The 21,571-nt window shown below is 40.9% G+C and overlaps 1 protein-coding gene across 1 annotated transcript; it reads left to right on the top strand.

Annotated features, from left to right (window-relative positions):
• Nucleotides 1-9,761: 9,761 nt before the first annotated feature.
• LOC124288392 (A disintegrin and metalloproteinase with thrombospondin motifs 9-like) lies at nucleotides 9,762-12,942 on the top strand. The gene is made up of 3 exons (XM_046724909.1): nucleotides 9,762-9,929; nucleotides 12,243-12,407; nucleotides 12,784-12,942. The coding sequence occupies exons 1-3, from the start codon at nucleotides 9,762-9,764 to the stop codon at nucleotides 12,940-12,942; spliced, it is 492 nt and encodes a 163-aa protein (XP_046580865.1).
• The last annotated feature ends 8,629 nt before the right edge of the window (nucleotides 12,943-21,571 follow it).

Raw genomic sequence — 21,571 nt, 5'->3', positions numbered from 1 at the left:
GTAGAGCTCAGGTCACAAATCAGTTGAAGTTAAGCCAAGTTTGGAGGAGAGAGTCCTTGGATGGGTGACCGTGTTTGGCTCCTGAGAGTTTCTAGGACTTACGTCCTGCCTCACAACGAAGCACATGTGATACATGTGGTCTCACCTTGGGCAAGTGAGTTTGTTCAAACTTGCCTCTGTACACCCAGCAGAATATGGGTATGTCATGGTGGGATATGTCATGTGACCATGAACCTTTTCGGGCCTCAAAGGCAGCTTGGGTTATCCAGAGCAACAATAATCAGTTTGTATCGCTTTGAGCGGAATGTTGCGGAATGCAGCGCATTACAAATGCCCGTATTCTTATTAATTTTACATGAAAGAGACTTCATCGTTTCTATACTAAATAACCAATGTTAACAAAACAACTGAAGAAGAATATATTATAAAAACCTGTGTACGCAGTGAAGTGGAAGGTTATATCAAAGTTGTGTGCCCACAGCACCCCATTGCAGGTCGTAAAAGGCGACCAAATTTGGTAAGCTGTTTGTCGTGAATTGCGCCCCTGTGTGGGTGGAGGAAGAGATTCTGGTGGTTGAGGGCACTGGTTCCAGGAATTAAAGGAACAGTCACAGCAGTAAGTGAGATGGTGTCAAGAGAGATGGCGTGATCACTAAAACGAACACAGCTCTCTTGACGCTTGCTCGTTCAACAAATCCACAATCAATTAAAACAGGCTATTTCACTATCGGAGTGGCGGTGTATGTCCTAAATCTACTCCTATGTTACAAATGTCAATAGTTCGGCCACAGCTCACAATCTTGCCATAACTCTGTGGTGTGACACCGTTGTGCGGACCACCACGAGGGTACTGACTGTGAAAACGATCTGAAATGTGCAGATTGTGATGGCTTACATCCAGCTTTATATAAGTCCTGTCATGCATGGCAAGCAGAATCTAAAACTACGAAGCTCAAATGTGAAAAAAACATTCATACGTTGATGCTAAAAACTGTTCAAAAATCAGACCTCAGCCCCAATGAATATCACCTATTCTGCTGCAGCCACTCGTTCTGTAGCAACGTCCGTGTTAGACTGACTTGACTTGGATCAGGTAAAAAAACTGTTTCAGCCGCTCCACGCAAGTCCCCAGTTGTTGAACCGACATCCCCAGTCACACCGTGTACTTCAGCTTCTCAGATTGAGAATCAGCTTGAGATACAGTCAAAAACAGTTAACAAACGGCCCACCTCAGTCACCTCAGTTCCTCAAAAACAAAAGGAAAAAATAAATAAACGGAAAACAGACATATTACCTTTAGGGGTCCTCTCCTTTGACATCTTGACATGACCTCTCGAGACAATCGGAGGTACAGCTCCTACTCACATTCACGAGAGAGATCGCCAATTGAAGCACAGTGACTCAATAGTCCCATTTAATGCAATGTTATTGCAGAGGGATTAAACTAATTTCAATGAGAACCAATTACTCATACAGGAGTTTTGACCGTCAGCATTATGTGTGCAAAAGAGCTATCTTACACTACAGACACCTTCAATCTAAGACAGTACAGTGATTGTCATTCTTTTCCTCCTGCAGGAGATAAATCAACTGGGGATGCTTCTGTTTTGGTACGGCTGGGCATCATACATAGCCCTATCTCTCTTAATATCAATCTCTACCCGTGAAGGTCCAGGTTAGAATGAACCTTCAGTAACCCATGCTTGTCGTAAGAGGCGACTATAGGGACCGGGTGGTCAGGCTCGCTGGCTTGGTTACACATGTCTTCGGTTCCCAATTGCGCAGATCGATGCTCATGCTGTCGGTCACTGGATTGTCTGGTCTAGACTTGATTATTTACAGACCGCCGCCATATAGCTTGAATCTTGCTGAGTGCGGCGTAAAACTAAACTCACTCACTCACTTATATCAATCTCCAAACTGTAGCTGTGCAGCTTATATGTCCCTCCATATTCTGATATCCGACTGTCGGATCTTCAAAATCTATATGATCAGCTCCCAAAGCCATGTATGATCATGGGCGATCTAAAGTTATTTCAGATAATAATCTCTGTATTTTCAATGATGATTCAACTACCTATTTACATCTTATCTTATATAATGACTTTGAATGGATGGTCCATGATCACCTATGTGGAAGTGATCACATCCCCACCATTCTCAAAACAATCAACCCTGGTCATTTTATAAAACACTATGTACTGATAATTTGAATCATGATGTTATTTCGAACAGTGAAGATCCTATACAGTTGTTTTCAGATATAGTCAATGCCATTGCCATTAATTCCTAGAACCAGTCTCCTCAACCACCAGAATTTCTTCCTCCATCCACACAGGGGCGCAATTCACGGCAAACAGCTTGCCAAATTTGGTCGCCTTTTACGACCAGCAATGGGGTGCTGTGGGCCTATTCTGCCACAGGTCCATACTGTGGAAGAGCTGTTATCGTTACTCAGCACTCACAACGAGGAGATTGCTCCTCACGGGTGCCATATTTTTTATGTGACCGAGTGTGTGTGTGTGTATTTCAACGATGTATTGCATACCTTCTGTATCAATTAAGATACCATGTTTTTCATTTTTACACCTTTCTGTACGCATTTGAATGTTTACTGTATTCATTTTCTATTAAAATTTGGTTCATCCACTCTCAGATAGTTTGAACATTACGCTTTTATCCTTGTGACTGTTGACATAGGAGTTTTGTTGGAACATTTGTACGTTTTTCTATGTCCATTGACCACTGTCAAAGGCAGCTTATACAATCATTGTCAAATTGAACAATGCATTTCAGCTTTTGCACATGTACCTTGTCATGCATGAACATTAGGCTTCAATCACTATGTATTTCAGACAAAAATTCAAAATGTACATTTGCATCTGCTGTGGGACAGAAGTTGTGTTATTTGTTTTCTTTTGTTTACACCTGACTGTTGCTCAATGAGTGAAGTTAATGTTACTGTTGTACAATCGGTGTCCGTCCCATCCAAACCAATGTCCTCATCCACAAAAGAACTCCCTGTTGATAATAAAGTTATGCAGAACACATCATGTTACAATGAGTAATGGCATTTCTCGGACGTTCCTTATGTCCAAGTATTTCAGTTTGCGAAATCTGCCCTTCAATAGTCCGACACAGCGTTCGATATTGACTCTTGTTGAGCTGTGAACTGAATTGTACCTCTTCTCTTCGGCAGTCAGGTGGCCGTTGTCCCTATACGGCACAAGCATAAGTGGACAAGGCATATGCAGAATCGCCAAGAAGGTGATAATCCTCGGGTAATGGTTCATTCGCCAATACATTTGATAAGGGAGAGTTCCTAAATACACGAGAGTCGTGTACAGATCCAGGATATGCAGCAAATACATAAAACAATTGAGTTGGTTGTCACACACCCACTGTAAATGAAATGCAGGAAATCCTTTTCTGCATATGTAGGAGTCTCTGAAATCACGAGGTCCTAGAATTGGAATGTATGTTCCATCAATGAAGAGCATAATTAAATTTATGAATCATGCTTTCGAACACTGTAACAGCATGTGTTTGTTCAAACTTCTTTGCAAGCAATGACACACATGCAGTAGTGACGAATTTGACAAATTGTTCATGGAAAAGGCAGTATACTAACAATCAGGAATGTGGATTATAGGTACTTGGCTCAATTGGTTCTTATTGTGTGTGGGTGGATGGTCATGATCGTACATTTTTCATAAATGTCGACATGAAAATCGAACTAATCGTTTAGATATCAATTTGTATCATGCAAATTTGAGCAGACTTCTCTTCACATGAATACATTTTGTCAATCGAGGCAACAGTTGCCGCAAACATAAAACAAAACACGATTTCGTATTATCATTTGCGGCCCAAGCACAAAGCATCCCATTCATATCGATTTGTTATCAGGAACAGACTGGAGTTAACAGGCATGCATGCATTCAGTCAGTAACTTATTTACCTGGAAAGGATGGTCTCGTCATCCTGAAGTGGGCTCGAAACAAATGATCGCGGGGCACTGTTTCTTCTACGTAATTTTCAATACCGTTTGTTCAAAGCAGCCTCTCGCGTCTCATCACAGCGTTTTGTTCACAAATGATTAATGCAGCAGCCACGGCATCATCAGCATATGATGTATCCATCGGTTCGGATAGTTCGGTTATCGCTACTTCCAACACACACTCTTCTTCCAGTTGCGACGCCATTGTGTTTATTGTAACCTAGCGCTCGCGTCCGTTCAGGGCCGATGCGAGCGCTCGCGGGAGGCAATAGTGCCGGCACTCGCGGTTCTGAACACGCCTCAGCTAGAGTCCATGCAGGAAGCAGGAAGTCCCCATGGTTCTAAGTATGGTGATCCACCTTCAGTAAAATGTTTTCAATTCATAGTCTGTTTTTTATATTGTTTTGTCTTCTGTAGTTAATTTTGTATAGAATTGTTGTGCAAGAGGTAATTTGCGTTGCAAGTAGCAATAATACCAACTGGCTATTACCAATACATATGATAGTTCACACATGATTGGGAATGATTTGTCGCCCGGGGTGACTCTCTGGGTAACTTTCTTAGTTTGATGGTATTCAGCCATTTACAATGTGTCTGCTACTACCATGCTCCCGCCACGGGTCTAATTTGTATGGGCACCCGTGAAGAGCCACCTCCTCGTGGTGGGTGCTGGGTAACGTTAAGAGCTCTTCAACCCCCCGTGTGGACCCGGGGATATATTTGGTCCACCAACCTTTTTTTCCGTGGTTTGCGCCCCTGTGTCGGTGGAGGACGGGAGTCTGGTGGTTGAGGGCAATGGTTCGAGGAACAGCGTTCCTTTGCCCAACACACTACTTTGCCCCTTACTTCACCTAGACGGGTGGATGAATGGGCCAGGTTCAATCAATCGGCTGGTCATGCCGAGCTCTGAGCACTAAACCTTTATTGCTCTGTCATTATTTAGCTTGGTTTTGTGATACAATATTCAACTATTTTGTTATTTGTATATATATTCTACATGATATATGATACATGGATTTTCAAATTTGAGAAAACTTGCCTAAATGATGGTGCCTAGAAAGCGATGGCTCATGGGCCAAACTGGTAAGTCTATCTACTGGTGTATATCATCCTTATATCCTTAGTATATGTCTGTTGGACATCCACAGGCAATAGGATACTGCCTTTCTTGGCACTCGGTGTGGAGTGGGGATGACGAAACTTTATTCATACAATCATGGCTTTTCACACACACACACACACACACACACACACACACACACACACACACACACACACACACACACACACACACACACACACACATCACACACACACACACACACACACACACACACACACACACACACACATTAAAAAATCAAAGCGAACGCTTGAAAACGATTCTGAGACTGATGATGTTTCTCTCAAATCGAAATCAATGGAGTACTGGCCTAGATTCCTGGTGCTGGAAACACCCGATAAGACCCTAATTAAACTGAACCCTTTTGCTTTTGCTCAGGGCATTCGCGGGATAGCGGGTGATGTAAAAAATATCAACCGGTTGAGAACAGGATCAATCCTTATTGAATGTGCTAAATGACAAGCAACAAACTTGATGTCAATTGATGAACTTGTTGGGAGTCCCTGTAAATGTTTCTCCACATAGATCTCTAAATACTAGCAGGGGTATCATAAGAGATCGGGACAGACTCTTGGAAGATATGTCATAACTGGATATTGTTTATGAACAGGGAGTTACCTTTGTGAAGATAATATCACATGTGCGCACTGTAGTGAAACTACTCATGTCACTTAAGATTGCAAGAGTGATTTCAAAAAGTGTAAGAACTGTTCTGGATCTCACTCTTCCCCCAGTAAATCGTGTCCAGTCTGGAAAAGAGAAAAGGAAATCAACAAACTAAAATGCACAAGAAACATCACTTACATGGAAGCAAAGAAACTTGTGCCAAGTAACTAACAGACTGAGACGTATGCATCTGTGACCAAAACACACGTAGTGTCAACATCGACTGTATCAATGCAATGTCAGACAGATTTGACATGGGTGAAATCTATTAACCCAAAGCCAATAGTATCATCTGAATCTGCTACGCGGACTGCTGTTCAAATTCCAGACACTCATACTTCAAATTCTACGACAACTAAACCACCTTCTTCGGCAACTAAAACACCAGGTTTAAATCATGAACCGTCACCAAAAGCACATTCTGGAAAAGGACAAACTGTTAAAACACGGTATAAAACAGATTCAACATTTTCGCGTTCAAGTCAACATGGTAGACAAGCTAAAGGATCAGATGATCCAATCAAAATGTATCACAAGTTTGGATCACTTGAAGAGATGGATGTCTCTGAAAACATCCATTGTAGAACTGCTACTTTGTCGCCTAAAAGAAATGGGTGATGGAGAACTCCTGTTAATCCGCCAAAGAGAAGAATAGTTCTCAACCTTTGATTCAGTGGAATTGTAGAGGATTTAAAGCAAATTTTAATGATTTACAATTACTGGTCCAAGACTATAAACCACCAGCATTCTGTATGCAGGAAACATATTTAAAGCAGACAGACAAAATTAACTTACATCAGTACAACTCATATCATTGTTTTTCTCCTCCTGGCGATAGGACCACTGGAGGTTCTTCTATCTTGGTGAAGGAGGGAGGGATCCACAGCCCTCTCAAATTGCGTTGCAATCTTCAGGCAGTTGCCATCCGACTTACATTAAATATGGTGTTTACATTGTGTTCTTTGTATGTTCCACCTTGTTTCGTTCTTCAGCAATCTGACCTTCAGTCATTGTATGATCAATTACCTAAACCATGTGTCATCATGGGTGATCTGAATGGCCACATCCTGCTCTGGGGTGGTACACACACAAACTCTAAGGGTAAGGTCCTAGAGGAATTTATTACCAATAATGATTTATGTATTGTAATGATGCTTCACTTATATACACTGCTACAAGCACATATTCCTCACTTGATTTGTCGCTAACAGATTCAAAACTGCTCAACGAATTCGAATGGTCAGTTCATCATGACCTTTGTGGAAGTGACCATTTTCCAACTTTATTTTCACTCGTTCATCCAGCTGATACTCCACCTTCATCAAGATTTTACAAAGGCAAATTGGTCTTTATTTGAGACATTATGCCAACGTACAATTACACCTGAATTAATTTTTAATACTTTTGACCAGATTCAGATCTTTTCAGAAACATTACTGACAATTGCAATGAAACTATTCCTAAATCCTCTACAATTCCACACATACGGAAACCATGGTATACTGACGACTGTAAACAAGCTAGAAAAGCTAGGAGGAAGGCAGAAAAATATTTTCGCAATCACCCGACGGTTCACAAATTTAAGATATCAAATGCTAAAGCCCGACGCACTTTCAAGCAAATCTAAACGCCAATAATCTTGGCACAGGTATGTATCTAAAATCAATTCCAGAACGCCAATGTCTAAAGTTTGGAATATGATACAAAAAATTAAAGGAAAGGTTCCGGATCTCGTGTTCACCATCTAAAAGGAGGGTAACGCATTACTAACAGATACAGCGGATATCGCAAACAAACTTGGGGAATCGTTAGCCAAACATTCCTCCTCGTCGAATGAAACACCAAAATTTCAGAAATTTAAAGACCAAGAAGAAAGAAAGAAACTTAATTTTAATTCTGATAACGATGAAGTCTACAATGTACTTTTCTCCTTACATGAATTGCACACAGCTTTAGGGCAATCACACGATACAGCAACAGGGGGTGATAATATTCATTATCAACTATTAAAACATTTACCTGTTACTTGTCTTGAAGTACTATTATGTATCTTTGATAATATATGGATTACTGGGAATTTTCCTTCTTCATGGCGGAATGCTGTCGTCATTCCTATACCTAAACCTGGCCGGGATCATACAGATCCCTCTAGTTATAGGCCAATATCTCTTACCAGCTGTTTATGTAAGACCATGGAGAGAATGGTCAATAACCGACTGATATGGTACCTGGAAACAAAAAATCTTATAACAAATGTTCAATGTAGTTTTATAAAAAACCTTAGAAGTACCATAGACCATTTAGTTAGATTGGAAACGTTCGTAAAGGATGCTATCATCAAAAACAACATGCTGTATCCATATTTTTCGATTATGTAAAAGCGTATGATACGTATGGAATTTTTAAACATATTCATGAAATGGGTTTGAGAGGTCGTTTGTCTCAATTTATATCTCAGTTTTTAACAGATCGGCAGTTCCAGGTAAGTGTCAGTTATTGGGGATCTATGACCCGATTTTATATTGTGTTGTTTTGAAATAATGTAACATTTTACACTGAATTCAAACTAGTTGTAATCGATTTGTGATATTCTAGTCGTTATACTGTCCTTCGCTGGCAGGGTTTTAAATAAGTATACATATGTCTATTCTTAGTACATAACTTTTTGTCGTCACAATATGGCTGAAATATTGCCGATGTGACGTTAAATATTAACTCACTCACTCACTCACTCTAATTCGTATGCAGTGTCCAGCCTATCAATTTTACCAGCATCACAGAATTTGGTCTCCAGTCGCCTTTCTCGATTATACTCCACAAAGCCATGGACAGACATTATTTCACAGGCATAAGTTTTTGCCTGTCCGCAGTGAATCTGTCTAATGTGACATCATATTGCAGTCAATTCACTCTCTGTACAGTTATATTAGGCAGACTACAATTTGTCATGTGTCTAAACTTCGATGTTGGCCAAACTTTACAAGAATCATCCGGATGCTATGAAGGGGACTTCTGAAATCAATGAAAAACAGTTGGTGTAAAGAGCAATGCAGACAACAACGCGTTGCCAAGCAACAATAAATCAATGCTATAACAAAGCGAGCTTCGTCGAATCACCGGTTGTATCTAAACTAAGTTTCATGTCATATGATTATGCAGTGTCAGTGTAAATCATATTTGCCTTCTTAACAGTGACTTGCTCTGTGGCGACGAGATCTGTTTTACAGAACTGTACAGAAAAGGACCCTTTAGTTTCCGTGAATATCTTGACCGTTGTTCAAAATGCAGATGAATATAACCTACTTCAGGGCCTTTTTCGTGGGTATCTGTATTTCAATAATATGCGGGTTGAAAGATGTTCATTTTAAGAAGATACGCAGTGAAGCTCCAGCCGTTTTAGACGACGCTCAAAATCTTCAGGCCCAGAATGTATTTGGACTAACGACATGCGCCATTCTGTGTTCATACGTGTCATGCCAAGAGTTCCAGTATTCAGACGCAAGCCGCTTATGCATCACACGACACACAGATCCAGTATCTGGCGGTGTCATCAACCCAGGCAATAGTTTGTTTGACACCTACAAACAAGGTACAAAAGATTTCTTTGAGCAAAAACATTGTATACCCCTCGCCTTGGATCCCAATATGCTTGTTACTGAAATCATGATACTAAAGAGAATGACGGTACAACATTTAAAGCAATGTCATTATAAAGCCAGCATAAAGGGAGAATGATGTAGTAATTATAATAGCAAAAGCCTATTTTCAAAGAATTGTCTTAGAGCACACGTGACCGTATCCACTATTTTTACCTCAACTGCATGGTTGGTTTCCTTTATTATTACTTCTTTTACAGATCCTACGACGTGTTCTGAGATCTGGAAAGACAACCCAGCTGCTCAAAGTGGAGAGTATACCATCATGCCTTCAGCTCCTCAGTTCAGAGGAATATCAGTGAAGGTGTTCTGCTTGATGAATGGCACACACCAGCTGGAGTATGTCACACTGCCAAACGAGAATATTGGAAACTTTCCTAAAAGATCGAACAAGAACTGTGAAAATGAACTGCCATATTTAATAGCTGGTGGTGTTGGCAAAGATGGAGTAACTGTGTATCAGAAGATCCGTATTATACCATCAGTAAGTTCACATTTTAAGTTCAATTTCTGTCAAAAATGAAACATACAACTTTATGGATGACAACTTCTTGTTTATTGCGTTTAGCGAGCGACGTTTCGATTTAGATTCTAACATTGTTATCAAGCTAAAAGTGACTGCAACCAAATGGTGAGAAGTATATTTACAAGGTATGTTGTGACAAGCAGCAGATTAACATTAAGAACAGCATGTAATAGAATAACAAGTGGTACATAATTGGAAGAGGCCAGCAGGGAACTAAAAACAACAAATAGCACTAGCGATGAAGCCAGTAAAGAAAGGGGTATAGGTAGTAACAACAAATAGACAGGGTTGCTTTTGTTGTTTTTAGTTCCCTACTGGCCTCTTCCAATTGTGTTGTATGTTTCATTTTTGACTCACCACCCTCTAGAATGCCGATCAAACAATTCAATGTCTGTCAAGAGAGAACTTCTTAGTCACAATCTAAGTGCAAATATACTGAGTCAAAAAAGAAACTTCACATTCTTTCTTCAGGGCACTATAAAAGAACAAGAGATGGTAAGATGGTTAAATTGTTATTATTTCATTGCTGAGATCTGTGTGATGTACTCGATACACTGACAGTGCCATAATCAGTTCCATTAGGCTACACCGCCGTTCCAAAACATGGGTATACAGAATGTCAAGTCACAAGAATAAAAATGCGAAATTTCTCAGTTCAATATCGTGTATGGCCGCCCCGAGCATTCACCACTGCCAAACACCGTCTCCTCATCGACTTCCTGATGCTTGTGAACACGTGGTTGGGGATACTGCGCCATTGCTCTTGCAAGGCAGCGCCAAGTTCCTGCAAATTCTGAGGTTGGTTCCTAAGACAATGAAGCCTTCTCCCAAGTGCATCCCAAACATGCTCTATTGGATTAAGGTCAGGGGACCTCGATGGCCAGTCCATGACGTTGATTCCAGCGTTTTGAAGGAAATTTCGTGTCAACATCGCGGTATGCGGCCGAGCATTATCATGCTTGAAGTGTAGACCTGGGCCATGAGCCGCCATGAAAGGAACGAGTTCAGGGGTGAGCACCTGGTCGCGGTAAGCAGCAGCTGTGAGGTTTCCAAGGGATGACCAGAAGTCGGGAACGGTTGTTCCCACAGAAAGCACCCCACACCATGCAACTTCCGCCCCCGAATCTGTCGATATTGGCCCACGATGTGGACGTCGAGAATGGAGATTGGCAGCCCGCAACCGATTTCGAATGGTCTGGGAGGACAGTCGACCTCTAAACATCTCAGCCCTGGTTCGTGTAGCCGGCAGAAATCTGTCATGTAGGTGACGTAGGACGATTTGACGGTTTTCTGCTCGTGACGTCACACGTGGACGACCCGACCTTGGGCGATCAGAAGTGGTGCCAGTTTGTTGTAGACGACCTCGCAAGTCATACACAGTATGACGGCTGCATCCCATTGCTCTTGCGACGTCAATAACTGATCTTCCCGCTTGCAACATGCCAACGGCACGTTCACGTTGCACATTTGACAATCGTGGCATTTCAAGTACCGTTAGAACTGTGGTTTAAAAGTGTTTTTTCAATTCTTGAGGCCAATCCAAACACGTGCATAGAAGATCACTTGATCGACTGCTCGTGAAAACCTGATTTGGCACTAACGTCATTTGCACGACGAATGGATGGGTTTTAGTGGGTTTTGCTAACGTTTTTCTAGAGTCGACATATAGGGATCCCATTTCGGATACATAGATGTATCATCAGAGAAAAATTATTCATTATTTTTCAAATTACATTTGGTGAAGTTTCTTTTTTGACTCAGTATATTATGTCAACCTGGAACACGAGCGGCAGCCAGTGAGCATATCAGAAAGCTATAGTCTGCTGTGATTGTGTGTTTGGTCATGTCAAGCGTATACCCGTTTCACCAGAATCGATTTGGTGGGATATTGAATTTCCCCCTCTTGTAAGTGGCATATTGTCATAATTTTAGTTATTTTACGAAGTTATACAATATTTCTAATTATTTGTAACTTCATTGTGCAACTGCGAGAGCTGATGGAAAAAAAGGTCAAACTAACAACAGTCTGTAAAATTCTCAAACGTGTTTAACTATTCAGCAAGCATATTGTGCGAAGGGAATATGAATGAATCAGTTTTTGTGATCAGACAGCGTGACGTTTGAATTTAACCATTTCCAATGGGAAAGCTGAAATGCAAACAGTTGTAATATGTAGTTTATGTCATAGTAAATTTTTATTGAATAGTAAAATCTTATGTTTGTGTTTTGTAAGACTTCAAGTTTTAATATGTAAATATTTCTGTGCTTTAGACCATGAGTATTGTGAGAACTGACACTACCTTCACCAGCGGGAACAAGACGAAGCCACATAAGTACGGTAAAGCAGAGGATTGTTACTCGCATGACCCAGCATGCAAACGAATAGGAACCTTTCACATTGATACCCTTGGCACAGGAATGAAGTTCGCCACTGACGTAGGTGATACTTTGTGTTAGTAGTTATTATACAATAACAGATTATATTTGTGTATGTGTATGTGTATGCGTGTGTGTGTGTGAGAGAGAGAGACAAACAATGAGAGAGGGAGAGGGGTCCATCAAACCATCTTGATTCTGCACCAAACAGTTGGACTATATATTTTATCCCACTCTTACGGATTGTTTGATTATAGTTATTATGCGGTTTCAATATTATATGCATATTTGAATGAAGAACAATTCCATCGGCAATTCAATAATTATTTTATTCATATCATACTATTATGACCATGTAATCACCTTGCTTACATGATTATAGCAAAGTTTACGCTTGTCATGCAAATTGGTTTGTTGTACGTCTGTTTACATACAGCTCGAGTGGACTCGAAAGGGAGAGGCGTCCAAAGTGTACAGCGTTACCCGGTCACTAGATGGCGCTGTCATTGATCTGGTGTGTGGAGGCTGGTGTGGAGGATGTGTTCCTATTGGAGACATGGTCCTCTACCCAAACAGTCAGGATATTCAGCCATAGACCTGGTGTGTGAAGGCTGGTGTCGGGGATGTGATCATTACAGAGACGTGATCCTCTACCCGAACAGTCTGGACATTCAGTCATAGACCCGGTGGGTGGAGGGTGATGGTGTTGATGACGTGTGTGCTTGTAGTGTAGATCCTGACGGAGACATGGACCTGGATATTCAGCTAACGTTGTACGATTTTCAAACTGAATATGAAATTAAGTAAATGGCTGATCATATTGCAGTGTAAGTAAGTGTACATATATGTTTCAGATGATGTACGTTGTTTCCGTTATAACACTGAGCTGCTGTTTAGTGCAGGCTGATATATTCTGACACTTTTGGTTCGTATCCAGCACAATGTAGTATGTTCTGACAGAATTGTAAGACTTAATGAAACAGACGCGTGGGAATGCATCACGATTTTTGTTTGAAAATTGTCCAGACTGGATTATTTACAGACCACCGCCATATGGTGTTTGCTATAACGTCAAATTTCAATATTAAGAGGTAAGATACCACAGCGTAATTTACTTAGATTACTTCGCCTATGTCTAGACATATTATATCTCACATTCAGTCCTGGTCTACAATCTATTTAAACAACCTGTAAGTGCGTAACTTATTACCGTTATTCTTGCCTGCTTAGATGTATACAATAATACTGATTAATATTTATGTATCCAGTTAAGTGAATTGGTCTCAAAATTCTGAACTGGTTATTGTACAAAATTGCGCAATAGGACGGAACCCAGTCAACAGGAAATGAGTGAGTGAGTGAGGTTAGTTTTACGCCGCACTCAGCAATATTCCAGCTATATGGCGGCGGTCTGTAAATAATCGAGTCTGGACCAGACAATCCAGTGATCAACAGCATGAGCATCGATCTGCGCAATTGGGAACCGATGACATTTGTCAACCAAGTCAGCGAAACTGACCACCCGATCCCGTTAGTCGCCTCTTACGACAAGATAGTCGCCTTTTTATGGCAAGCACATGGGTTGCTGAAGACCTATTCTACCCCGGATCTTCACGGGTCGTCAACAGGAAAGAGACTGTTGTGTAATCAATGTTTTGACTTGTTGAGCGTGGAGCGCAATGAGCAGAGCGTTGAATGCGGAGGGTGGAGAGGAGAGGAGCATGGAGCGGAGCCGAGAGGAGCATGGGGTGGAGCCTAGAGGAACAGGAAGCGGAGCGTGTAGGGGAGTGAGCAGAGTGAGTGAAACTTTAGAGTCACATCAAAGACATGCCTCTATACCTGAATTGAGGTCTTTCATGTGATTCACAATAAAAGGATGTCTGGAGTGAAAGACAGTTGGCCACCAACAATACACATCCTCCTACATCAGCGGGTCTTGGGCTGCATTTACTAACTGGTAGAGGATCATGCATCCATATGTGTCTCTTCATGTCCATATTGAGAAACCCGTGAAAGTCCGGGTTAGAATATTGATCTTCAGTAACCCATTCTTGTCGTAAGAGGCGACTAACGGGATCGGGTGGTCAGGTTCGCTGACTTGGTTGACACATGTCATCGGTTCCCAATTGCGTAGATCGATGCTCATCTGTTCATTTCATGTAGCTTCAAAGTCGTTCCAACAAAATGGTAAGGAGTCTCATACAGTCGGATGCGTTAAGAGTCAGACGGCATATCAGACTCCATCCTTATCGCCAAAGCACAAAGCAGTACGACGAGCTAGGTTTCAATTTTGACTGTCAGTTTACGTGACGGAGAAGGGTCCTCTGGCCTGAGGATAAAAGTTGTTTAACCATCAATCATAGTTTCAAATCGCTATTATTGGTTTGTATTACAGGAGTGTATGCACATTAAATGAAACACCGACAACAAGACAAGTTTGTTTCTACGGAAATCTAAGTTAACGCTCATCACGCACCGCACGTGCATTTGTTTCACTGTTCCAACTACGACACCCCTCCCTTGTATGTCAATACACGTCTTTCTGTTTGCTCGAACTGGTTGATTCTGTCACATATTTGCCACAGAAAGTGCTTGCATATCGATCTCACACAAGTCTCCACAGTTGTAAACACAGAGCCTAAGTTAAGTCTGTGTGAAATATGCGGCAATGATATGCATGTTTTAGTTCTTGAGTGCTAGCAACACACAATGAACATGTTCAACTGTGTAAACATGCTACCTTTCAAAAGTTAAGAACTAAAACACCTCCTTAGCAAACACAAATACATTTACCTGACTGGAAAGCCAACATGTTTCCATGGCAGCTTGTTAATGATTGAAATCCTGCTTGCATCTGACCATGGAGTATTTTCAGTTTCACTTATTCATGCGCGAATACCTGTATGTTTATAATCGACTCGTATTACAGTATGAACAAAGAGTAGAAGTTCTGACTAGATCGAGCAAATAGAAAGACGCATAATTGGCATTCCTGTCTCCCTATGACGGAATAGTTAAATACATGCATATTACGTTGTGTTTTTGCAAAGTTTCTCTTGCCCCCAACAGGAATTCGTCTGTCAGTCATGAACAATAAATGTAGACTTTTCTCAGGCCAGAGGATCATTTTCCGTCACGTAAACTTGCAGTCAGAACTGAACTTAGCTCGTCGTACTGCTTTGTGCTTTGGCGATAACGATGGACGTCTGATTTGCCGTCTGACTCTATACGCAGCCGACTGTATGAGATTCCGTACCATTCTGTTGGCACGACTTGGAAGCTGCATGACATGAACAGATGGTGATTCTGAAAGGGCTGTATCCTCCTCAGGAGTTCTCACTTGTGCTCGGCCTGAACTGTAACCTCAAACGTGTGCTGATATTTGCTAGGCAGATAGTCGATAGATGACATCCAACATCACTTTCAATTGCCCTATGCGACCTACCAGCATTCTACATACCAGAGATCCAGATTAGAATTGATCTTCAGTAACCCATGCTTGTCGTAAGAGGCGATTAACGGGCTCGGGTGGTCAGACTTGCTGACTTGGTTGACACATGTCATCGGTTCCCAATTGCGTAGATCGATGCTCATGCTGTTGCTCACTGGGTTGCATGGTCCAGACTCGATTATTTATAGACTACCGACAATATAGCTGGAATATTGCTGAGTGCGGTGTAAAACTCAAATCACTCACATACCAGCAACCGTCTTTGAGCAGGTTATCAGTTGATAAGGACATATAGTTATAGAACTGTATGAAACGTTTACTGAAATTTGCAGTATAACAGCCAGGTAATCAACAAGCGTGTGCAGTGAAATTTCAGTTTCACACGTACAACTCGCTCACCTGGCTGTTCTATCAGCAAGTGGTCCACCCTCGTAAAAATAGCGAAAAGTGACAACAAAATAATGATCGTTTGTTGAACAGCTTTTTTATTCGGGTTTCCAAAATTATGACACAAATCATCAGAATTGGTCTGTCGATTTCATGTGACACTGCAAAGTTTGATTTTGTTGCATTGTTACATTTTGTGTTAGTGAGCAATTCATCGGACTAAAATGAAGTCAAACGGACTACACTTTCCGCTTCCTATGTTATTATACTGTTTTTATCTTTATTTGTAACCTGTTGTATGGAAGTCATTATATTCACACTCCGGCGCAGCGATGACTTAGCATAATATCACTGCCACAGGCTAATTTGCATATCACGTGACCGTACATCTCTCTTGTTTGTAAACAAACGCGCATATTCGTAAGTAAGAACATACTGGCCCAAAGCAAGCGATTCGGCGCGTTCTTCACAATGGTTTACATTGTTACATAATTATTCTTCTACAACTGCGACAGGAAGCTTTATGACAATACATATTTATATATCAAACGGGCTGCATCGTTTGCTCTCCATAAGGCTTCGATGACAGCACGTGGAACCGTACAACCCATGTAAACAAAGGATCGCTACGCAAATCGTAATAGTGTTACACGCTTTAGGATATTTTATCAGTGAAACTAAACCATTCTAATAATGATTTTTAATAAGATGTGTAGACTCATCAAAACTAAAAGAGTTAAAAAATATGTAGATTATATTGAATGGAATGTGTATGATGTGAGGAATTGTCACATCTTTCTGGCCTGTGGCAGAGGTACTATGCTGGCTGGCCGCATGGAGCTCTGGGTAGAAGAGTGGGATGTTTATACATGTAATATATATGTGTCACAGGTTCGGCTCTCTTATTGTCCGTGACAAATATTAGGAGACGAAGTGGTTTAAAAAGCTGTTTATTTGCCTATAATTAGAAACATCAACAATATGAAAAGTTGATATCTGTCTGCCGTCGTCTGAGGCTGACAGGTGACAATAGAAAGTTCTCTTGACGTCACAGGCAAAAGCTCGTGAATTGCCTGTGCGTCAGATACAGGTAGCAGGTACAACTCCTTATTATTTGATAGTTGAGAGGCAGCCGTGGGACAGAGGAAAGAAGAAATACGGCCGCCGGCGACATATTTCCCACCTTCCGGAAATGTTGTCCTCAACATTTAAAATGACCAATGAAAAGAAATCATTGGGAAAAAACGGAATACTGGCTAATAATTCCAGGACGAGAATTCCTCGAATGAACTGATGCCCACTAAATTCAACAATGGACATTGCAACTGTCAATGACGCTAATACCATTGAACGAAAACAGACATAGAAACAACCTGAGCAACACATGACTGAAACTACTGAATACAATTATATACAACATAATACCATGGTACTATACAAACACTTCGGTAATGGCTGGATTGTTTACTGCAATAGCAAAGTTGGTAACCCACTCCCCATTCCTCATCCAAGCAGGACATGTCCTCTGTCGGGTAGGCTTCCCCGACCTAGAACTGTCGTTTTGGGTAGTGGCTGGAGGAGATCCAACGATGCTGACAGGAGAGACGATAGCCTCTGCAAGTTCCTCAGGAACACTGGAATTCGACTGAAAGGTCGAATCAACGGTAGCGGAACCTGGGAGCAAGATGCTATCAGGCGATGAAGCCGCTACTGAGGAATCGTGCACATAATCGGGTGATGAGTGCAAGGAACCTCACTCTTGGGTCCGGCGTTCCTCTAAGGACCCACCTGACACGAGGGAAACATGAGCTTCGGAGGAACTGTGTTCAGTACTAGGATCACTGGGAAGGTGATCGTTGGCTGACATGCGCATATCGGAATTGGTACTTGAAACAAAAGCCCCAGTGATATAAACAATGAAGAATAGCAAACGACGAAGAGCGATGACAACACTTGACTAAACTAAATATCGCCCTTTAAAAGACGGTGAGATTAAGACAAGATAATAAAACTAAACCTAACTAAACTAACTTAAACTAAATACTAAACTAAATACGATCAGCACATGAACTAAAAGTATGAACTGCAGTTGTAAATATTGTGTATAATACAACTAATGGTTCTAAGATAGAGCTCAAGCAAGTTTATTTATGAAGCATTATTGCGCAATGACAGATCATGGGATACAATGTGTGTATATACACAGAACACTTCAGGACACCAGAACACACACGTTATGGTAACATGATAAAGAAATGTTCATAAAACAATAAAGTCCTCCTGCAGGTGAATACTTGTTAAAAGTCAATCACAGTTGACAGTTTCACAGTTCAACATATAGTTGATAAATAGTTTGTTGTACATGACACCAGGATGCACAGTCACTCACAGTGATCGTCAGTCAGATGATTGTAGGCTGAGTACAGCATGGCGGTGATTCACAGATCGTCAACGTTACACGTGGACAGCCTCGTCGTGCAAGCGGGCTTGTCGTCGACGTCGCGATAACCAAGTCTACTCCGTCCCTGTTCAGGCACCAATTTGTCGCAGGTTCGGCTGCCGGCGACATATGTAATACTAATTTGAGGCATGCCACAAGGGTTGGCTCTGTCTGGCAAGTTTATTACAGACGAAAGTACGCTTGTCGATGTGTTGACAGCACTGTATCCTACTTCTGAGCAACTTCTGAAAGCACGGAGGACAGGCTGTGGAGCGTCCTCTGAAAGTCCAGATTAGGCAGATTAGGATTCGGAGACATGTGTAGACTGTGGGGGTACGTAACTCCGAAAACATTCAAGGTAAAGTTAAACATACAATTGTCTTTAAAAGTAGAATATATAATTTTAATTTATGGCTAGTTTGTCAAAAATTGCTAGTAGCTGAAGGGTGGTGTAAATCAAGCTAGATCCATGCAAGAAGCAAATGTACTATAAGTCCTCATGCTCCCTAGTATGGTGAAGTACCTTCAGTTGTTGGCAATCTATAGCCTGTGTTATATGTTGTCCTCTATAGATATATAATGTTTTAGATTTAATTACTACTATATATCTGTGATAATTTAGTTGTTTTACTGTCCTCCCTCGACGAGTTTTTAAAATTTACTTTCACTTGCTATAAATGTATAACTTGATTTAGTAACGATATGGCTGAAAGATTGACAACGTAACTTAAAATTTTAACTCACTCACTCATTTGTGTAGAGGGTGAACATCCTCCAGGTAACATGGTTACTGCAACACTATGATGTGCTAGAAGCAGTACTGGTTGTACAATCAACAGTCCCATCACGACTGGATGCCACACTTGGGTCGGCCAGCTGGGTATCACCATCTCTGCCGTCGCCCCCTCCCTCTCCAACTTCTGAAGACTCTGTGGTATTACACTGAAAAGAGGAAAACAGTGAGGAAGATTTCAATGGTTGAATCAGACAATTAACAGCACATGAACCTGGATATGGCTTAAATAACATGTTTTTTAGCAAATAGAAAATTGTGTCTTGTGGCAAACATGTCAATGCTAGGAGAGGAATTTGGCATATCAAGTTCCGAAGAAAGCATCTGTGGATTAAATTTCCACTTTGTATGCTTTCCAATTTGCACCTTGTCGCCTTATCATCTTGGTGATAATCTTTGCCTGCAGTATTACCAAGACTAATCCAAATATTAGCTGCAATATATCACTCCCAATACTCCCAAATCTCTTTTGTAATTGAAGTACATTTGTATTTTGAAGAAAGAGAGGAACCAATATCGTTAAAACATGATACGGTTTGAATACTCTCAGACATAATTCTTACATGCTTATTCTTCATGTCTGTCTGAAATGCTTTCAATGCTAGTAACAATGCTTTAAGTTACAAGTACTTGGAGTGGTGATTTTGCCTATTTCAGTCCAGCTATCTCCTGCTAACAGAGCCTAGGGCCGCTCCCCAACCAATTTTGCTCGAGTCGGTAAACATGGCAAGTACAGGCTCATTCCTCTGAATATTCATTTCTAGAGTAGGAGTGTAATGAAATGTTTGCTTGACAGCTTTCTGATATTTATTCTCTCTCTGTGTAGCAGTTTGTCACATGCCACCCGACACGCTCTGCTTTCACTTGGGTTATCTTTACAGTCATGTTCACAGAATCTATTTCAAATCCTAAAAATTGAAAACTTTGTTTTGGATGGAACAGAGATTTCTCTGGGTGTATAAAAACCAACAATTTTGTTCAAATATCTGCAGTTTCTAAGTCACTATCAATACGGTCACTTTCAGATTCACGATGCAAGCAAATACATGTCATCAATATGTAACCAGTTGACAAGTGACCTCTTTGCCTCAAATGTGCAAATTTATAGAGTTTTCCTTTCCATTCCATTTTAAGATATATTTTTTATGCTCTTACGCAGTTGAACAGGAATAGTAAGCATCTATCAAATCAATTGATCCCATCTGACAATCTTTTGTGATTAATTTTGCTGTGTTTCCAAGTGATAATATATACATGTACTTGATACATCTATTCAATGGTTTCAAATTCAGATTCATGCGATGGCTTCCATCTCGCTTTTCTCTATGAAAGATATTGCATATAAAACCACCTTTCTCTCTAAAGGTTTGTATTACAACTTCTTATTTTCAAGTAAAAGTTTGATTTCAATGTCAATAACACTTTTGTTTCAAATTTGGAGGAACGTTCTTTTGGTGAATTCCAATTAATTGATGGTTCATTGTTAAACTCAACATGCATGCCAGTTACTGTGTCAAGAAATCTCGCGGTGATTAGTCAACATTTCCCACTGATTAATATGATTTGCAAGCTGACCAGCTTCAAATTTGGATAAATTTGTTTCAACAGAGTATTTCAAATCACTAATATATTTGTGAACTATAAGAACACTCACCTTATCAACAAGCGACTCTATTGTAGATTGTCGGCCATCTTTGGTCGGAACTTCCGATGCTCTATCCGGTGTGGGTGTTTCCCTACTCTACGGAAATCCCGCTCTCTGTTGCGGGACAGGGGCGGTGGGGTAGCATAGTGGTTAAGCGTTGGCTCGTCACGCTGAAGACCGGGTCCGATTCCCCACATGAGTACAATGTTTGAAGCCCATTTCTGGTGTCCCCCCGACGTAATATTGCTAAAAGCGGCGTAATTCCATACTCACTCACTCACTCTCTCACCAGTTGTCACCTTTGTAGTAGGACTCTGCAACTTTTGAGCCAAGCTTATTTGGTTTGATAACATCCTTCATTTCTTTTTGAAAGCAAAATAGGAAAGCAGTGATCAGAATTGTACAGACCTTCATAGTCTTGGCAAAATCAGTCCAAAAACTTCATCGTATTTACAGATTCATTATCCTGCCTTCAAGCACTTCTAAATGTGACTTCAAGTCACCCAAT

Source organism: Haliotis rubra, unplaced genomic scaffold (assembly GCF_003918875.1).
Source record: "Haliotis rubra isolate DU_JTF1 unplaced genomic scaffold, ASM391887v1 Scf417, whole genome shotgun sequence".
Taxonomy (NCBI): Eukaryota; Metazoa; Mollusca; class Gastropoda; order Lepetellida; family Haliotidae; genus Haliotis; species Haliotis rubra.
The sequence above is the reverse complement of the archived record's forward strand: the minus strand, read 5'-3'. Positions and strand labels throughout refer to the sequence as shown.